At 42.2% G+C, this 21,761-nt stretch overlaps 1 protein-coding gene across 12 annotated transcripts in view; it reads left to right on the top strand.

Annotated features, from left to right (window-relative positions):
• The window catches only part of hdac5 (histone deacetylase 5), a 338,699-nt gene that overhangs the window by 293,229 nt on the left and 23,709 nt on the right, over positions 1-21,761 (top strand). For all 12 annotated transcript variants that reach the window (XM_070864414.1, XM_070864416.1, XM_070864417.1 and 9 more), the window contains one exon: positions 21,138-21,245. In XM_070864414.1, coding sequence (XP_070720515.1) covers positions 21,138-21,245 — 108 coding nt within the window. The remainder of the gene's footprint in view (positions 1-21,137; positions 21,246-21,761) is intronic.

The following is a 21,761-nucleotide window of genomic DNA, read 5'->3' as shown; positions in this document are numbered from 1 at the left end:
TATAAGCAGAAAATTAAGTTTGTCAATGACATAGGTGTCAAAAGTCATTGCTAAACTAATTAAAATGCAGAATAAAAATATGGTGCTATGTTCCAAGTAGAACAGACATTAATGTTGCCCAAGTAATTTTGATGCTGTTAGGTAGTTGCATCTCCACATGTCCTTTAAATCAAGTTGCTTTTAAAGGTGTTTAACATTAATTTTCAGCTCAGCAAGGAATTTCTAAGTTAAGTGTGCTGTGGAGAAGGAAAAGACTTACTGTTGTCATCATCTGCTGCATTAAGCATGGTGTCTACAGCAACAGAGAACTCAGTACAAATTTTGTTTTAGAACTTCACACTCGGGCTTGCAGTGCAAACTAAAACTGAGCAGAGAGAAGAAAAGACAAAACCAAATCAGATTAGAACTGGGAGATAAGCCTACACAAGGTGAGAGAAGAAGCAAAAGTCAAGACAGCGAAGGAGATTAAAGGTAAACTGAGTAAGAGCAAACCTTTTTTTAAAAGCTGAAACAAATAAAGACTCAGAACAGATCAGGGAAATCAGTCAGAGAATGAAGGAAAATCCTAAATAAAGCCATTGAAATTAATATGTTAAACTATTTTATAAATTTCTTCTGAGTTTATTACCTGTGAAGATAAAAGTTCACGGAGTTGGGGGTAATATATTAGCATGGATAGAGGATTGGCTAACTAACAGAAAACAGAGGGTCGGGATAAATGGTTCATTCTCTGGTTGGCAACCAGTAACTAGTGGGGTGACGCAGGAATCAGTGCTGGAACCCCAACTATTTACAATCTATATAACGACTTGAAAGAAGGGACTGAGTTGTAACGTAGCCAAGTTTGCTGACAATACAAAGATGGGAGGAAACGCAATGTGTGAGAAAGACACAACAAATCTGCAAAAGGACATAGACAGGTTAAGTGAATGGGCAAAAATTTGGCAGATGGCGTATAATGTTGGAAAGTGTGAGGTCATGCACTTTGGCAGAAAAAAATCAAAGAGCAAGTATTATTTAAATGGAGAAAGATTGCAAAGTGCTGCAGTACAGCAGGACCTGGGGGTACTTGTGAATGAAACATAAAAGAATAGTATGCAGGTACAGCAAGTGATCAGGAAGGCCAATAGAATCTTGGCCTGTATTGCAAAGGGGATGGAGTCTAAAAGCAGGGAAGTCTTGCTACAGCTATTCAGGGTATTAGTGAGGCCACACCTGGCATACTGCATGCAGTTTTGGTTTCCATATTTACGAAAGGATATACTTGCTTGGAGGCAGTTCAGAGAAGGTTCACTCGGTTGATTGCGGAGATGAGGGGGTTGACTTATGAGGAAAGGTTGAGTAGGTTGGGCCTCTACTCATTGGAATTCAGAAGAATGAGAGGTGATCTTATCGAAACATATAAGATTATGAGGGGGCTTGACGAGGTGGATGCAGAGAGGATGTTTCCACTGATGGGGGAGACTAGAACTAGAGGGCATGATCTTAGAATAAGGGGTCGCCTATTTAAAACTGAGATGAGGAGAAAATTATTTTCTGAGGGTTGTAAATCTGTGGAATTCGCTGCCTCAGAGAGCTGTGGAAGCTGGGACATTGAATAAATTTAAGACAGAAATAGACAGTTTCTTAAACAAGCTGATAAGGGGTTATGGGGAGCGAGCAGGGAAGTGGAGCTGAGTCCATGATCGGATCTTATTGAATGGCAGAGCAGGCTCAAGGGGCCATATGGCTACTCCTGTTCCTATTTCTTATGTTCTAAGAGAAAATGATTTGTTTGCAGTTTTGTAAGGAAAGCTGCACTGCTCCTTCATTGAAAGTAGGATGACAATGTTATAAATACACAGCATGTCTCTGTCAGCATCTCAGGGCACCACCTGAAATGTGAATTTGTCTTTTCTCTTTTTGGATGCTATATAATACCAAAATTTTGTTTCTCCAGCATTCATAGTTTTTTGCTACTGATAAAATAGTGTACTATTAACATTCAACTAGTTACACTTTTTTGTAATTGGTGGCATTCCTGTTAGATTTTACGTGTTTTATATACTGGGTATTTAATTTATCCATTTGTACATTTAGGCTCCGTGGCAAATTTGTGTTTTTTAATTCAGTTAGTTCTCATGGCTGCATAACCCCACAATGTTTGTGTTCTTAAAATTGATAAGTTCACTATCATGACTATACACCATAACAAATAAATCAACTGAAGTCCTATTAGCTTAGATTAGATCCATTTAGCTTTTGAGATACGGTAGAAGTTTTGTTGAATTCATTGGAAAAAATTCACCATTTTATTTCAAGCTGTTCTCGCACACCCGCCTTTCACTCACCAGCATAACATGATCCAAAGCCGACCTCCAAAGTTAGCACAGGACATACATTGTAGATTCTGTTGTGTTGTTCAGAAACAACTGGACAGCAATTGAGTGGAGGTGTAACTGCCTTTTGAGGAAAATAAACGAAGGACAACTACGAACAACCTTCAGCAATTTTAGATGAAGCATTGTTTTCCAGGAGTAACAGCTATTTTACGAAGGCAATTGCTAATGATGTAGCTTCAAACATATAAAACTGAGATTTCTTTGATTTTAAACCACATCACTTGCAGTGTTTCGTCAGCTGAAAAATTGTGATGAATCTGTAGGACATCTGGGTTGCAAACAGTGAACCCATTGCATGAGTTTTTCAAAGCCTCAAGGCTTTGACGCTTAAATATCTGCCAAGCCATGAATAAAACTTTTAAAGTAGTTAAAGTAATAAATCTGGTATTTGGATTTTTTGGCATGGTTTTCAAAACATTTCTTAGAATGTGTTGTATGAAGCTTCCAACTTAGCTAGGCAAAGTAATAAACCAGACAAACTAGATGCATTCAAATATGGGTTCAGATGATTTTGTTTTTCTGAAATGTATCTCTTCTTTCATGGTCTTTTCCCTTACTTTATACCATAGCCACCGTGCCTATCACAACTCTATATATGAGAGATAGCTCTTTAAATTTCAAAGTATAGCAGCAAAGTGAAGTACGATTCACTGAGGTGCAGGACATTAAACAGAACCAATTCCTCAGTCAAGAGTCACCAAACCATAAAATGCATGAATATCCAAAGTCTCACTTGACTTGCAATAAGAAATGTATTTATTTTGTCCTCATTGAAAGTAAAATGCCATGAATAATCCGAGTTGGAACCCTCAATAACTTGATTCGGATACGCGAGGAAACATGCTAATTTGCATATGGCATTCACACATTCCAGTTTCACAAAGACGTAAACTGAAGTTGTAACCTAAAATTATACTGCCTGTCAGTTTCATTACTTCACCATTGGTTATGAACAAACTAGGAAATCAGAAGAAAGCAAGAGAAAAACATTCAAAATGTCTAAGGGTAACCAACGCTACTTACTCAAGTATGTAGGCTTCAGTCTCTATCCGTCTGCTGCACTCACAGTGTAAATTATCATAAAGGATATTATAGGGACCAGGAGAGGCACAGTGAGTTGATCATAGAATGTTACAACACAGAACGTCACAGCCCAGAAACAGGCCATTTTATATAGTCTGCACCATCCATCCCCCTCAAATGAGCCACTTTGTCTAGTCTCACTCTCTTGCTCGCACCCCATACCCTTAAATGTCCCCTTCAATTTTTTTTAGAATTCATGGACTCTGCTTCAACAATGTGGTTTGTGGCAGAGAATTCAATACTCTAACCACCCTCTGTAACAAAAAAAATCTAACCTATTGAATTATTTATTGGATTTAACTTAAATTTTTGCTTCTGTTACCATCTTGCTGACGATTGGAAACTAGACAATTGCCTGAAGCACCCCACATTTCACCTCTTAAGATGCCACAGCAGATCTTGCATGAGGGAAACACCAAGTAGGTCTGATGACAGTTCTCTGCAATTCACATAAATTTGGAAATCATAGTAAAATAGTGTATGATACAAATCTTTGGCAGCAAGGTCAGCAAAAGCCATACGGTACTACTGGAGAGGTCATCTCGTATGGCACGGCAGACATTTTAGAAAATATATTTCACAGTTCTTGAATTCTAAACAGGCATATGCATATTTCAGGCGATTGTCTTGATTTCTTCATCCAGAGAAAGAAATTATTTTTCAGTTTGGCTAATAAAGATGTTGAATTTCTTCTGCATGCAGAAAACAAGCGCAGGCAGCGGAAGGAGCATCCGGCAAACCAGACTCCCCACCCACTCTTTCCTTCAACGACTGTCTGTCCCACCTGTGACAGAGACTGTAATTCCTGTATTGGACTGTTCAGTCACCTAAGAACTCACTTTTAGAGTGGAAGCAAGTCTTCCTCGATTTCGAGGGACTGCCTATGATGATGATGAATAGGAATGCACAAGACTAGAGAAAACCATTGCAGTCTAATTAGCCGGACGTAGTGAATGTTCAGTTGATGGTAGCACAGTGGGATGCTGGGCATGTACTGCGATATGTGCGTGCACTAGGTCCGTGCAGCAGAGTTGGTCTCCAGTCGTCTTGGTTAATCTTTGCCACTGGACCAAGACCTAGTTCTGTCGAGCTCATGTGGCAGCTGGTGTGCAACGGCCACCATACATTTTTTTTTTTAAATCCACGCACAGGCATCTTCCACCCTTCAAGAATATCAGGTCCTTCTTTTAAACACCGATGAACTCATTCCTTTTTGGTTTGGAAGCAAGTCATCCTCGATCGGAGGGACCGCCTAAGAAGTAGTCGTCTAAGTTTATTTTATAAGCTTTTATGAGATTTCTATCAGGTCACATCTTATCATCTTCAGTGAAGAAAGCCCTAGCATCCTAGTGCAGTGGTTCTCAAACATTTTTGTTTGAAGGACCCCTTTTCAAATGGATTAGTAATCATAGATGCCCCCCCCCCCCCCATCTAAATTATAATGCTACATAATAATAGGCATTATGTGAAAGTGCTGCTTGTAAAGTGTATTTGAATAATGCTTTTAAGAAAACCGGTATTTACTTAGATATCGGTGAGATGGGTGGGCCTGCTTCTCTCACCAATTCTGGATACTCCGCAGCAACAGATGGCCAGTATTAGCCACTTCATGCTGGACAATTTTTAAAAGACGTCAGTAGGCTGGCCAAGGTGAGTGAGGGCACAAGCTCTCATGCACATGCTGGGATGCTGTTGGAAGCCTGACTCACCGCCATACTGTCCCACTGGCATGTTCTATAACGGCTGCACTGTGGGATTGTATGTGTTTACACGAACATGTTCAGGCGCGTGTTTGAAGGACCCCGCAGGTGCCCTGATCACGTGTCGGGAGGATGGCACCATGGAGAGGAATCGGCTCGAGCGGCTGGGAGCACTCGTTGCAAAGTGAGTGAGAGCTGTGGGCCTCTGTGAGGAGGCCGGCCCAGCCGCTGAAAACTGAATTGGTGACGCTTTTATAACAAGGAGCAGGCTTAAAATTACTTCCAGTCACGGACCCCTGGAAAATCTCTGGACCCCAGTTTGAGACCTACTGTCCGAGTGAATCTACACTGTTTCCTTGTCATTGCTTTTCTGTTACTCTTATGGGTGCCCAAAACTGCGCACACTACTCCAACTATGGCTTAGCTAAGATCCAACATTATCTCTTTTCTGTTTCCATTTTAGTGACATGTATATTGCAGAAAAGGGCCCTCAGCTGTTGTACATTTAGAGGCCTGCCTTTAAAGGTGTATTTTTTTTCTCTTACTTTTAAAATGTGAAAAATTACTTCACATTTTTCTGCATTGAATGGCATCTGTTACCTATTTGCCCATTCTACTAGACCATCTATAAACTCCAGCAATCTTTCACAATCCTTGATCACAATTTGCCATACTTTAAAATTTAGCATCATTCACAAATTTCACCGTTCTTCCCCTTCAATTTCAATGTTCATATCTTTAATGCATGTTCTAAATAAAAGCAATTCCCTATGGATTCACCACATCATTCCAGTCCAGGAAACTCCCTCTTTCTGTCCTCCAGTTTTCTTTCTCTCTCTCTCTCTCTCTCTCTCTCTCTCTCTCTCTCTCTCCTCTCTCATTTCTTTCTTCCTTCTCTCTCGCGCTTCCCGCAACCCCAGTGTGACCACATTCCCCTTAATTCCATGTCCCCCTTCCAATAAATCTCTTGTGCTGCACATTATCAGATGACTTCGAAATCCATAGAAATCATGAAATAAAAACAGAAAATGCTGGAAATACTCAGCAGGTCAGGTAGCATCAGTGGAGAGAGAAACTGAATTAATGTTTCAGGTTGAAAGGTCATCAACCTGAAACATTAACTCTGTTTCTCTCTCTCCACATATGCTGCCTGACCTGCTGAGTATTTCCAGCATTTTCTGTTTTTATTTCAGATTTCCAACATCCATAGTATTTTGCTTTTCTATAGAAACCATATCCATTACAATTCCTTTCTCCTTTCTGTTCTTTCTTTGAAGAATTCTCTCGGATTTGTGAAGCATGACTGCCTTTTAGAAATCCATGCTGACTGACTCTGATTAAGTCACATTTTTCCATGTGCTCATCAGATTCATCTGTATTATCAACAACTGAAGTAAGACCAACTGGTCTATAATTTCTTGGCTATTCCTGTCTCCTCTATTGAAAATTGAAGACTTTTAACCTCAGGGTTTAAATCAGCCCAAATTGTTGCTGATTGTAAATGTGTTGAATTAAATATGATTGGGTAGTTCAACCCCATTAACTGAGAGCAAGCCCTGATTTCAGAAATTAAAATGCCTTACTGCTACACAAATGGGATTCTGTTCATATGTTGAGGTTCAGGGCAGTTTGCATATTTATATCACATCTAATCCATTCTGAAAGTAAAAATAGGTAAAAGCCCCATTATCCAAACTGTTATTCATGTCATAAGTACAATATTTGATTACCCCAAAAGATTATTTGTAATCATCAAAAAAAATTAATGAACTTTAATTCTTTGTTTTTAATAGTTTCCCTTTGAAAATGTTAGGGTAAGACAAGGAACGTTTCTCGGCCCCTAAAGCTGAGAATCTGGAAGTCCATATAGTCAGATTTACACACTGAGGGCTGGATTTTGCCGGCGCTCAGAGGGTGGATTCAGAGGCGGATCCGCTGTCAAAATCTGAAAGATTGACAGTGGGATGGAATCCCGCTCTGAACCCGCCTCCTTGTAAGTTTCCCAAGTGCCGGCTCTGCCTGCGCTTCGCAGACCCGGCACGAAGCGGCGGGTGAGCCAATTCAAGTACTAAAGATTGTGTTTAAAGGTATTTAAGTAGCATTTTACCAGCTACTAACCATTTTCCAACTTTTTCACGAGATCCTCGTCGCTCAGGAATCACGTTAGGTAAGTGTGTCAGGTTTTCAACAACCCTCCATTGCTTTGAATAGTTGACAGCTGCAAAACTGGAATAAAAGCTAGCATTTCACAGCTGTTCACTTTCCAATGTTCGAAGCAGTGCCGTCAGGATTTGGAATAAACTTTTAAGTTTTATGCAGATTGGAAGCATTTGGAGTATACTCTTTAACCACTGTCACCTCCTTGGAACAACCTATTTCACCATTGACAGATCGCTTCTGTCATCTCAACTTCACCTGCCACTTATTCCATCAGCATTGGTGCCTTTGAAAAAAATCTCACCTTGGATCCTCAGAATCCCATTACAATTAGCCTCAACACCAACATCACCAGGCACACCAGCACCAACAACAACACCAAACTTCTTCGCAATCAGGGCATCAGCACATGACCACATTGCTGCCCGGGAGGTCAGGAATGGCCTCACCATGGCCACATTTACTTCACTTGACACTACACCCTGGCTGCCACATGATGTGCCAGGTTGGCACCATCCACACCAGCACCATAAAGCATCCCCCAGTGCCCAAGCCATTCCTTTCACACTCATCACCATTGCGGGAGGTACCATTATGTCTCACCATTCACTACAACTCGCTCAGCCACATCCAAAGGACCACATACATCTCTCAAAGAAGTGTTAAAAAAAATAACGATTTGACAATACATTAACAGAAACTTGCCTACCCTTGTGTGTTGTTAGTTAATATGATTGCACAAGGATGAGGACAAGTGTGAGGGGTGGCTCGTGAGATGAGAATGTGATAACATAGATAAAGAGGGATGTGTGGCGGTGCAAGGTAAGCTGGTGTGAGTAAGGATGTGCAGGAGTAGGTAGGGGAAGACAGTGATGAGTGGCACAGCAGGATGAGGTTGAATGTGGCTTTGCAGTAATGTTTTGTGATCGACTGAGATCATTGAAAGGTTAGCGCTATGCCAGCCAGCTTCTCCTGATGACAACCCTGCTTGTGCCCTCCTGTGCAATGTGCAACCAAGTTGCGTTGGTGTCGGGGAGGTCGCTTCCGCTCATGGGAAGGGAAGAGAATCTCCCTGCGCACTGTGACTGCCTCCATAAGCAAATGGAGGGAGTCATAGGAAAGCCTGGATGTAGCCATGCACCTTTGTGCAGTGCTCGTTAGTGTTTGCAGCACCTCAGTGCTGCAGAACATTGACAGCACAACTGTTGAAGTGAATCTGGACATAGTCCCTTTTAAGGAAATCGGCTGATGACACATCATCAAATGACGTCATCGACCCGCTTCCTTTTATTTGGCTGGGTTTAACTAGCCCAATCAAGGCAATATCGCTTCAACCGAGCGCGATGGGAGTGGGATTGCAGCCCGCCGCTTACCTTGGCCACACTTAGCCTGCCTCGGTAAATAAAATTGCGGCAGTACTCTCTCTGCACCCCCCTCACCATGCAATTTTCAGGCAGGCATTTTAGACTGCTCTAAAGTGATGTCACCAAAAATTTACTAACTTAATTTAAATATTATATTGCAGATTCATGAAGCCGTTAGTTTCCCATTTGCTTAGGCCAGGATTGAGCTAATGCCCTACTTGCCCCTATGAAGTTGGCTTAAGGGAAGTTCATGAGTGTGAATGCCTGCTTTCTAGCCTGTTTTTGTTTTGCAGTAGATTGTTGGTATTAACAGTAATTACTGTGATAATATAGGGGCCATTTTGCACATACCAAGATACCACAAATAGCAATGAGATAAATGACCAAATAACCTGTTTTAGTAATGTTGTTTGAGGGATAAATGTTTGCCAAGACACCAGGAGACTCCCTTGCCCCTCTTCGAATTGTGCCATGGATCTTTAACCTCCAGGTGAAGCCTCAGTTTAATAACTCATCCGAAAAACAACATCTCCAACGGTGCACAACTCCCTCAGTATCCACTGGCTGAGATGATGTGCTCAAGTCCCTGGAGTGGGGTCTGACTCCAAGGCACTCCAAGAGTGCTACACTGAGCCAAACATAATGATTATGTGAAACCCAAGACTGATAAACATTGCTTAACAATTCACAAGAGAAACAATTGTAATTGAAGTATTGATAAGAATTCAGAATAGGAAGATCTGGAAAAAAGAATCCAACCTTATTTAAAAAAAAAGAACTATTAAGATAAGAACTTAATAAATAGAAGCAGTAATACACAATACAGCTCCTCTTGCTTGCTCCATCATTCAATAAGATTATGTCTGATCTTCTAGCTGAACTCCAATCTCCCGCCCTATCCCCATATCCCTTTGAATACCTTAGTGTCCACAAATATCTCAATCTCTGTCTTGAGCATCCACAGCCCTCAGTGGTAGAGAATTCCAAAGATTTACAGCCCTCTGAATGAAGAAATTTCTCCTCAGCTCAGTCCTAAATGGCCGACCCCTTACCCTGAGACGATGACCCCCAGTTCTAGACTCTCCAACCAGGGGAAATAGCCTCTCAGCATCTATCCTGTTAAGCCCTCTAAGAATTATATACGTTTCAATGCTATCACCTCTCAATCTTCTAAACGCCAGAGAACATAGGCCCGTACTACTTAATCTATCCCTCACATCCCAGGAATCAATCAAGATGAAAGAAGGCAAGCCAGGAAGATCAGAAGGCACCAGAGCTGGAATGCCAGTACCAATATTATATCACCAACTGTACCTGCAGGCCCAAGCATACCTCCATGACATTGGCAGTGAGAAACTGGCTCCACAGGCTGCAGGTTAGCATGGAACCAGTTGCAGATCTGTACCATCTATTACAAATACACCTGCCCCATAGAAATTGCCAGCAGCTATCAAGATCGTCTGCTCCTTCAATTTTTTTGCTGTCTAGTCTTGCTAAATATGCTGCACTGCAGACCTCTGGGGAGGCTGCCCTCGAATCCCAAACCCACTTCAAGCAGCAGCATCTCCATTTTGTCAGTTATCTAGTATAGATTCAGGTGTCCCACTCCATTTCTTGCCAAAGAGACTTTCCTATCTCCACATTTATTTTGCCCCACATAGCCTATCTCCACATTTATTTTGCCCTACATAGCCTTTGGACAGCTAAAATATTTGTTCTAAATATTTACAACCTTTGTAAAGGCTAAGCAAAAAGTATCTCATGTGGCCACTTATCTTTAAGTATCTCTATTCCTTTAAATTTTCCTATGCGGGGTGGCAAATTGCACAAGACAGCACTTTAAGGGTTGCTTGCTCATGTAGTCCTGTCCCCAACCCCCTCCCCCTTATGAGCTCTAATCACCAGGATTGATATCGGCAAGGAATTTGTAGTGAATACTTAATTAGGGCCAACCTTGGCAAAATCCAAAAGATAATCCCAGTTTGAAATAAGTAAATCTTAAATTCACCATTAACCATTGCAGAAAATCTACCCAATTATGTTTGTCACTGAAATCATTTCAGTAACAATTAACACTAAAGAACAGGTTCCTTAAATTTTCCATTTATTTCTATACAAGATGGTCAACCACTGATATTTAAATTCGAGTAATGTATATCAATTACAAAACAACACTTTATTTTATGCTTGTGTCAACATATATTAAGCAAGTGATGCTCAATAAATGTATTGTAAGTGATTGGTGAATCACTATTATAGTAAGTGACTCTTGAATTTTTCTATTTGTCTAATTTTGCAACTTTCAATAGGTTTCTGTTGTCCCTGATGAATCAAATTCATTTTAAATACAGTAAAATGTAGCTATTCAAATTTATTTTCAGTTCATCAAGGAAAACCTTTTAAAAGTTTAATGAGTGCAACAACAACAAAAAAGCAGAAAGTAAAGAGATAAGCAAGAAAGAAATGAAAACAGAAAGGAATAAAATGAAACAATCTACAAAAAAGAAAAATGGAGAAAGAGATAAGAGAAATAGCACTGGCAAGAGTAGGCAAACCTGTGGAAATATAGGGCATTATATAAATATTTGATACGTAGCCAGACTCCATGGGGTAATTTTACAGACCCCGCCGTGTGGGAGAGGGTCGAGGAGTGAGTTAAATCAGTAAATATGCGAACGTGCCTATTTCCAGTTTAACCTCGCTGCGTTTGGGGGCGTTTGAGTAACTCGCTCTAGAGAGGTGGGTCTGTAATTATAATGTTTTAATGAAGCTCTGTTCCTCAGATTTTGGGAGCCATTGAATTTAACGGCTGAGGGCCAGGTATCCCAGGGCTCGGTTTCCTGATGTTTTTTAATTCATGTTCAAAGCAAAAGTCAGCTTCTACAGCGAGCCTGCACTTCATACGAAGCAAAAGCTAATCTTGTCCCTGCTGGGTGAACAATGAAAAGACCATCTCAAACTACTCATTCATATTTATTAAAAAGGCTAAACTGAAAAGCAAAGTAACCAACAGCAGATTTAAATAGAAAATGATGCTTCACTTAATTTTATTCCATCTGTTTAAAAACAAAAAAAACTCGATGCCTTTGCAGTTAGTTCTCTTCTGTAATGTTGGGGCAGGCATTCAGTAACTTTGGAGCAGGCATCTAATGGAATCCTTTCTTGGTGCTGTAAGTGGGACATGTGGCTTCCAATCACCAACAGCTGTCCTGTTTATTGCCAGCCAACAATGCCCATCAAAAATCACAACAAGGCACAATGACTGGAGATCGCTCACATACCATCTAAATTGCCAGTAACACTTATATTCTCCTGGTTAAAGCAGATGCTATCAGCGCACATAAGGCTAGCTTTTGAAAAATAAAGCTTATTTTTGATAGTTTAGCCACTAGGAATAACAACAGCGGTTGCTGCTTAATTGTGGTGATAAGGAATAGGCTTTCATGTACTGTTCTTTTACATTGAGTCCTCATGCTGATGGGGCAGGATCTGTGTTGACATTTATGTCTGTGTTAGTTAATGTACCACAAACTTTGGTGATCAGAAAGTAATGCTGATTTTTTTTAAAATACCATCACTTTAGAGTCCTTGCATGTGATATAAGAGTAAAATGTAATTTTTTTTACAAACTTGCAGTATAGGGAATTAAAAAAACAATCTATCGCATGTACAACAAATTGGATTGGATTCCATTCCATGACTAATTTCTGCACAGTATGAAACCTCTCTCTTTTTTCCTTTTATTTGTTGTTTGCTTTTCATATTTTCTTCACCACACTAAGTATGAACCCACACCAATGTCTGATAGTGTGAGCACCAGTCTATTCTCAAATCTTAAGAGTGTCATTTTATAGGTGGCTAGTTGGTAGTGCAGGCCAACAATGTAAGTTTTCTACCCCATGAGGATTCCCCCTACCCTCCTCACTTTGGGCTCAATTTTCCCCAAAGCAAAGTTACGCCCGATTTTTTTTTTTTGTGGCCCAAGTACGCCAAAAAAAAGTGTCGGAAGTTTCCCCTTAGGATTTCTTTCTTTTGGCATGGCCTAACCCGAGGGGGGTGGAACCTTGATCTGCGCCAAAAAGATCGGGCTGCCATAGTAACCAGGGGCACAAAGCAAGCTGAGGCTGCAAAGTGAAGCATACAGCCAGCTCCCAACAATTAAAAGAATTGAAAAACACACAATAGCAACTTACCTCCAACCCTGCTGGAAGGGCTTGCCGATCCAGTCCCATTCTTGGTCCCCATCGGTTCAATTCTCCTGCCGGTGCATTCTCCCACCCCTAGCACTGGACGAAGGGCTTGCCGGTGCACTCTCCTGCCGGTGTGTTTTCACGCCCCTAACCCTGGCCAAAGGGCTTGCTGGTGCGTTGTCCTGTCAGTGTGTTCTCCTGCCGGTGCGTTCTCCCGCCCCTAGCCCAGGCCGAGTGGTCTCCTCCCTCCTGGTCCCCGCATCTAACTACACCCGAAAGGCTCCCCCCACCCCCTCTCCCTTCTCTCCCTTCCCCCACCTCTCTCTTCCTCCCCCATCTCTCTCTCTCTCCCCCTCTCTCTCACCTTTCCTGCTGCTGCTGTCCGGACATCTGCACTACCCTGCGCTGATTTCCTTATCTGCGCCGATTTCTTTAACTCTCCGCAAGGGTTTTCTTGAGAGGCCACATACGCTGGCCTAAGTAAAAATGGAGTAACCATTAGCTGGCCAAAGCTGCCTAAATGGCCAGAATTGGCGTAGGTGGCTGGTAACGACCAATTTTGAGGAAAAAAAACTTAACCTAAAAAAAAATGTAACTAACTGAGTTACGCTGGTGCAAATTGATTGGGGAAACTGGGGATTTTTAAGTTAGGCCAGAAAAGGCACTCCAAAAAAAACGGCGCAAATATTGGGGAAAATTGAGCCCCTTGTCTCTAGATGGCTGCATCTGAAATTGAGAACTGTCCTCATGACAAATTCACATTAGACATGAACTAAGGTTGTCCCATTCCAAGCAACTTTATGCCCAACTGCCAGTAAACTATTACCATATTTTCTCAGTTTTAATTAAAAAAAAAACAAATTAGTTGTATTTTTCATGCAATATTAAATAGTAATTGGGTTCAATCAGTCTTACGAACTTGTATATACACTGACACCAGGTATGTTTGACAGAAATAATTATTTCTGAATTTAAATGATGTAGCATTTCATTTGAACTGTCTTTTTATGATTTTTTCCCCCCCCAATTTATAAATGGCAATTAAAATAAAAAGTAACTGCTGCTGGGACCATGAAAATGTCAAATAAGAAAAGCAACAAATCCTTAATGTAAGTTAAATAGATACTCTGGAATTTTGTTCTTTTTATCTTTAGGCGGACAGGAAAAACTGCAGAATCTTTCCTTGGGAAATTGAAGGATTAGGTAGAGTCCATAATGCATAGCTTATGGAAGGAAAGTACTTGATGGAATGAATCAATGGCTTTTTCTTGTTTCATGCTTTATGTTCAAAAAATTAAAAACTTGATTTATCTCTGCACACTGGAACAGATTGTGTTTTCATCAGGCAGGTTTATGGTACATTAGGAAGTGCTCAGTATTTAGGAGTGCCATGGTGCTTACTGTAAAGCTCTACCTGAATTTGATGGTGATTTTAAATAATGTGTTATTTATAGATGCTGAAAAAAATTAAATCCAGGACGATGCTATCATATATGCTTGCTTCTTGTCACCAACGGTTGTCATTATTTTGATTAAAAAGAGTAGCAATGTTGATTTTCTTTCAATGTAAGGGGATTGCCAAGACTTTGAGTAGTAATTTTTTTCTTACTCAGGAAAGTATGTAAGTTTTTGTTTCCTGTCACAGTTTTATGTTCAGATAATAGTCAGATAATCATTTACTAAGATGGAAGAGGAATTTAATATTTGTGGCATTAGTGGAGCTTAAACATTTTGAGATTAAAATATCAGATTGATTCGAGCAGTACCTTACTGTAGTACAACTCTGTGGTGAACTAATTAGTACTTCTGCATAATGCATTCCTGATTCCTATTGAGAGGATGCAGAGTAGAGATTAGGGCCCAGATATTCTAGAGTGCGGGGGATGCAGGGTACATACCGTGCACCAGAATGGTACGGTCTGAGACTCCCCAGATATTGAGCTTCTGGCCTCATTGTACTGGAGCCATGGTGGTGCAACACCGGTGCAAAGAGTAATGAGAAATCGGGTCGCTGCTAATGTTGTAGTACGTGGGTCAGGTCGGATCGGGAGCTGAGGATCGGGGAGGGGTGCGTGAACACGGGGTCAGGGATCACAGCATGGGCCATGGAGCAGAGCATGGTGAGGGGGTTGGTGTCAGGGCCGAGGATCGCGATGATCAGTGTCAGGAGCAGAGTGGAGATCGGAATAGGGAGTCAGGCCAAGAGCAGTGCTAATGGGGTGTCAGGAGTACTCTTGCTCCTACTGGCTCCACATTCAGGCAAGTTACTTACCTTCTTTGTAGCAGGTGATCCCTCAGGCTGGTTTCCCAGCGTACAGCCCCAGATGGTGTTGGCTGCCTCAGGGTAAATCAGTCTTGGAGAGGGGACCACAGTCGCACATTAGACCCCTTATTTACATGTGCAAAAGGACCAACGTCTGCCTCTTGATTGTCCTTGCGAAATATGGCGGGCAGCAGACTTCCAGCTGGAAATGTGCCCTCGCTTCCTGCCCGGCATTATGAGGCCTTAGTAGACTGAGTAGTGCCCGAAAAACGTATGCTGCACAGACCAATTTCCAAGCCTAAGATATTCCACATGGAGGGGAAATTAGTAGGAAAACTAAACCAGGCAGTGCCAACGGACTTGCTTGAGTTCAGTTATTGTCATATCCTCCTGTCCAAAAAATAGTTCAGGGAGGCTGAAAATGCAAGATAGAGTAACTTTTTTTTTTAAAAAAATACATTTCCAGTAATTATCTGAGGTAGAGTTTCAGGAAGTAGGTCTTGACACTTAACAAAAGTTTTTTTTTAATGGATTATTGAGGATTAACTCGTGTGCTGTTACATTGCATATTGTCTATAGGCCCAGTCTGTCCCACTGGATAATTTCATACAGCCCTGCGAATACTTTGTGCAATATCGAACAATCCAAGCACACATATACTCTGCCCATGTACTTTGAATACCCACTATTACAATACTATTCAGCACCATTCTATTTTTTTTTTTTACTGTTGTTGCATTGTAGAGGAGGCCCTTCATTTCCCAAAGGGAAGCATTCTCAACCCCCTGCCGACTGAAGATGAAAAATGAAACAATTAAAATAATAAATAGAAATACAATGTTTTTTATGTGAGGGATGGAAGAAAGATTTAATACAGTCTACTTGTCCTAACTCCACCCCATGCACTGCCTTAGAGTATCCTCTCAACTAGTGAAACATTGGTAGGACCAAAGCCATTGTCTTTGCCACCTCACCCCGCTCCCTCCCTCTCCACATAAACTCAGCCACTTCACAATGAGTCCATCTCCCTCCCTGGCCACTGACTCAGACTGAACCAGACTGTTCACAACCTCGGTGTCCGATTTGGCCCTCAGCTGAGCTTCCAACCCCATAGCCACTCCAACACAAAGACTGCCCACTTCCATAAAGTTGCCTTTCTCTGCATACCTGCTGCTGCAACCATCAACCATGCTTTTGTCACCTTCAGACATCTATTCCAATGCTCTCCTGGCCGGCCAACCTCCATAAACTTGAGCTCATCCAAAACTCTGCTGCCTGTATTCTAATCAGCAGCGAGTCCCATTCACCCATCATCATCTCCTAGGTCCCTCGAATAAGGATGACTTGCTTCCACATGAGTTCACAGATGTTTCAATAAAGGACCCGATGTTCCAGTCCTGAACTCCAATTGAGGGGGTGGAAGATGCCTGTGCGTGGATTTTTTTAACATGTGGTGACTGTTGCACATCAGCCACCACACGGGCTTGACAGAGCTAGGCCTTTATCCATTGGCAAGGGTTAACCAGGATGACTGAAGACCTGCTCTGCTGCATGGACCTAGTGTGGGCTGGCCCGTGCTGCTTCTGGGCCCTGTACCTTCATTCGCCGCACCTCCGCCACGATCTCTCATCGCTCCTCCGCCACAAAAACACTCGCCGCATCAAACATTCGCCGAACCACCGTCACAAACACCCATCAAATCTCAGCCACGATCCCTCATCGCTCCTCCGCCCCGATCACTCATCGCAAGCTCTTTACATAAGAACATAAGAATTAGGAACAGGAGTAGGCCATCTAGCCCCCTCAAGCCTGCTCCGCCATTCAACAAGATCATGGCTGATCTGGCCATGGACTCAGCTTCACTTAACCGCCCACTCCCCATAACCCTTAATTCCCTTATTGGTTAAAAATCTATCTGTGATTTGAATACATTCAATGAGCTTAGCCTCAACTGCTTCCTTGGGCAGAGAATTCCACAGATTCACAACCCTCTGGGAGAAGAAATTCCTTCTCAACTCGGTTTTAAACTGGCTCCCCCGTATTTTGAGGCTGTGCCCCCTAGTTCTAGTCTCCCCGATCAGTGGAAACAACTTTCTGCCTCTATCTTGTCTATCCCTTTCATTATTTTAAATGTTTCTATAAGATCACCCCTCATCCTTCGGCACTCCAACGAGTAAAGACCCAGTCTACTCAATCTATCATCATAAGGTAACCCCCTCATCTCCAGAATCAGCCTAGTGAATCGTCTCTGTACCCACTCCAAAGCTAGTATATCCTTCCTTAAGTAAGGTGACCAAAACTGCACGCAGTACTCCAGGTGCGGCCTCACCAATACCCTGTACAGTTGCAGCAGGACCTCCCTGCTTTTGTACTCCATCCCTCTCGCAATGAAGGCCAACATTCCATTCGCCTTCCTGATTACCTGCTGCACCTGCAAACAAACTTTTTGGGATTCATGCACAAGGACCCCCAGGTCCCTCTGCACCGCAGCATGTTGTAATTTATCCCCATTCAAATAATATTCCCTTTTACTGTGTTTTTTTTTCCCAAGGTGGATGACCTCACATTTTCCGACATTGTATTCCATCTGCCAAACCTTAGCCCATTCACTTAACCTATCTAAATCTCTTTGCAGCCTCTCTGTGTCCTCTACACAACCCGCTTTCCCACTAATCTTTGTGTCATCTGCAAATTTTGTTACACTACACTCTGTCCCCTCTTCCAAGTCATCTATGTATATTGTAAACAGTTGTGGTCCCAGCACCGATCCCTGTGGCACATCACTAACCACCGATTTCCAACCCGAAAAGGACCCATTTATCCCGACTCTCTGCTTTCTGTTAGCCAGCCAATTCTCGATCCATGCTAATACATTTCCTCTGACTCTGCGTACCTTTATCTTCTGCAGTAACCTTTTGTGTGGCACCTCATCGAATGCCTTTTGGAAATCTAAATACACCACATCCATCGGTACACCTCTATCCACCATGCTCGTTATATCTTCAAAGAATTCTAGTAAATTAGTTAAACATGATTTCCCCTTCATGAATCCACGTTGCGTCTGCTTGATTGCACTATTCCTATCTAGATGTCCCGCTATTTCTTCCTTAATGATAGCTTCAAACATTTTTCCCACTACAGATGTTAAACTAACCGGCCTATAGTTACCTGCCTTTTGGCTGCCCCCTTTTTTAAACAGAGGCATTACATTAGCTGCTTTTCAATCCGCTGGTACCTCCCCAGAGTCCAGAGAATTTTGGTAGATTATAATGAATGCATCTGCTATAACTTCCGCCATCTCTTTTAACACTCTGGGATGCATTTCATCAGGACCAGGGGACTTGTCTACCTTGAGTCCCATTAGCCTGTCCAGCACTACCCCCCTAGTGATAGTGATTGTCTCAAGGTCCTCCCTTCCCACATTCCCGTGACCAGCAATTTTTGGCATGGTTTTTGTGTCTTCCACTGTGAAGACCGAAGCAAAATAATTATTTAAGGTCTCAGCCATTTCCACATTTCCCATTATTAACTCCCCCTTCTCATCTTCTAAGGGACCAACATTTACTTTAGTCACTCTTTTCCATTTTATAGATCGGCAAAAGCTTTTACTATTTGTTTTTATGTTTTGCACAAGTTTACTTTCGTAATCTATCTTTCCTTCCTTTATTGCTTTCTTAGTCATTCTTTGCTGTTGTTTAAAATTTTCCCAATCTTCTAGTTTCCCACTAACCTCGGCCACCTTATACGTATTAGTTTTTAATTTGATACTCTCCTTTATTTCCTTGGTTATCCACAGCTGGTTATCCCTTCTCTTACCGCCCTTCTTTTTCACTGGAATATATTTTTGTTGAGCACTATGAAAGAGCTCCTTAAAAGTCCTCCCACTGTTTCTCAATTGTGCCACCGTTTAGTCTGTGTTCCCAGTCTACTTTAGCCAACTCTGCCCTCATCCCACTGTAGTCCCCTTTGTTTAAGCATAGTATGCTCGTTTGAGACACTACTTCCTCACCCTCAATCTGTATTACAAATTCAACCACACTGATCACTCATTCCGAGAGGATCTTTTACTCGAAGATCGTTTACTATTCCTGTCTCATTACACAGGACCAGATCTAAGATAGCTTGCTCCCTTGTAGGTTCTGTAACATACTGTTCTAAGAAACAATCCCGTATGCATTCTATGAATTCCTCCTCAAGGCTACCCTGTGCGGTTTGATTTGACCAATCGATATGTAGGTTAAAATCCCTGCATTAACAATTTGGATGAAGGAATAGAGTTTAATATCTCCAAGGATGACACTAAACTGGGTGGCGGTGTGAGCTGTGAGGAGGATGCTAAGAGGCTGCAGGGTGACTTGGACAGATTAGGTGAGTGGGCAAATACATGGCAGATGCAGTATAATGTGGATAAATGTGAGGTTATCCATTTTGAGGGCAAAAACACGAAGGCAGAATATTATCTGAATGGCGGCAGACTAGAAAAAGGGGAGGTGCAACGAGACCTAGGTGTCATGGTTCATCAGTCACAAAGTGGGCACGCAGGTACAGCAGGCGGTAAAGAAGGCAAATGGTATGTTGGCCTTCATAGCTAGGAGATATGAATATAGGAACAGGGAGGTCTTACTGCAGTTGTACAGGGCCTTGGTGAGGCCTCACCGAGAATATTGTGTTCAGTTTTGGTCTCCTAGTCTGAGGAAGGACGTTCTTGCTATTGAGAGAGTGCAGCGAAGGTTCACCAGACTGATTCCAGGGATGGCTGGGCTGTCATAGGAGAAACTGGATCAAATGGGTCTTTATTCACTGGCGTTTAGAAGGATGAGAGGGGATCTCATAGAAACATATAAGATTCTGACGGGACTGGACAGGTTCGATGCGGGAAGAATGTTCTCGATGTTGGGGAAGTCCAGAACCAGGGGACATAGTCATAGGATAAGGGGTAGGCCATTTAGGACTGAGATGAGGAGAAACTTCTTCACTCAGAGAGTTGTTAACCTGTGGAATTCCCTGCCGCAGATGCCAGTTCATTGGATATATTCAAGAGGGAGTTAGATATGGCCCTTACTGTTAAGGGGATCAAGGGGTATGGAGAGAAAGCAGGAAAGGGGTACGGAGGAAAGATCAGCCATGATCTTATTGAATGGCAGTGCAGGCTCGAAGGGCCGAATGGCCTACTCCTGCACCTATTTTCTATGATTCTATTTCCTGCTCCTCTGCTGTACCAGGGCCCCGCCGATGTTCCTGCCTAAGCTCCAAACGGCGACCTGGGACTTGATGACATCAACCAGTCGCCCACCTCGAAGCCGTCTCACACTTGTGTCAGCTCGCGCAGGAAGCTGCAGTGGCATGCTCCAGATCTTTACCCTCCTGACCTGCAGTGGTGTTCTCTCGCAGGTCGGGGTGGCCTATGATGTTCCAGAGGCCCCGCGCTCCAGCTCTCATACTCTCGACCTGCAATGGTGTTCTCTCGCAGGTCGGGGTGGCTCGCTGACCTATATTCGCTTCTGGTCCACCAATGCCTCCAATTTAAAATTTTCATTAAATCCCTTTATGGCCTCGTCCCTTCCTATCTCTGTAACTTCCGCCAGGCCAGTAACCCTCCAGAACCCTGCATTCCTCCAACTCTGGCATCCCTCACTCCACCATTCGTGGCCGTGCCCTCAGCTGTCTAGGCCCTTAAGCTCTGAAATTTCCTCCCTCAACTTCTCTCCTTTCTCCTCCTTTTCAGACTTTCCTTAAAACCTCCCACTTTGACTAAGTGTTTAGTTATCCATCTTAATATCTCCTTTGGCTCGGTGTCAATTTTTGCCTGATAATGCGTCTGTGAAGTACCTTGAAACAGTTTCCTGCATTAAGGGGACTATATAAATGCTAGCTGTTGCGTTTATTGTGATGGTTTCATTACACTATATTTTAGGTGAGCAAATTACTTCATGAATTGATTGATTATAGAACTTGTAAATGATACCTTTGAAAATAAGATTGATGTCTTCTATTTGCAGGTGGATAGTGACACAGTGTGGAATGAGATGCATTCTTCTAGTGCTGTTCGCATGGCTGTTGGCTGTGTCATTGAACTCGCATTCAAGGTGGCTGCAGGGGAGCTCAAGGTGAGACTGAGAATATTGTGTCTGTTTCTTACAGCAATCCGACACATTATCAAAAGTTAACGTATTAAGTAAATGCACCACTTTTAAAGAACAGAATGTCCCTGTTGATAGATTGTAAAAGAAAATTAACATCTTCCATTTAAATATTAATGTTTTCAGAAGGTATAATTTTTGGCTCCAGAGTTATTAAAAAAAATGTTTTACTTTTTTATTTAATGAAAAATCAAGTTCCCCTTTCTAAACATTTCCTGTCCATCTCCAGCTGAAGAGCTGATTAGAGGGACTGTTGCTTATTCTCTGCCAATGAGTCTCTTGTAGATGGACACCAAAAGGTGTGGGAGAATGCCCCAAGTTTATTTTGCCTCTCTCATTCCTTGCTGTTGGCAGTTATGTGCCTTTATGCTCCAGATATTATCAAACATTCTCTATGTGGGGGAATTGCGCACTCACTCCATGGTTTAACAGCTTGATACACCAGTATTCTGTGCCACTGCACCACCCCTCATGACTAATTTT

The sequence above is a fragment of the Pristiophorus japonicus genome, chromosome 21 (assembly GCF_044704955.1).
Source record: "Pristiophorus japonicus isolate sPriJap1 chromosome 21, sPriJap1.hap1, whole genome shotgun sequence".
NCBI lineage: Eukaryota > Metazoa > Chordata > Chondrichthyes > Pristiophoridae > Pristiophorus > Pristiophorus japonicus.
The sequence above is the reverse complement of the archived record's forward strand: the minus strand, read 5'-3'. Positions and strand labels throughout refer to the sequence as shown.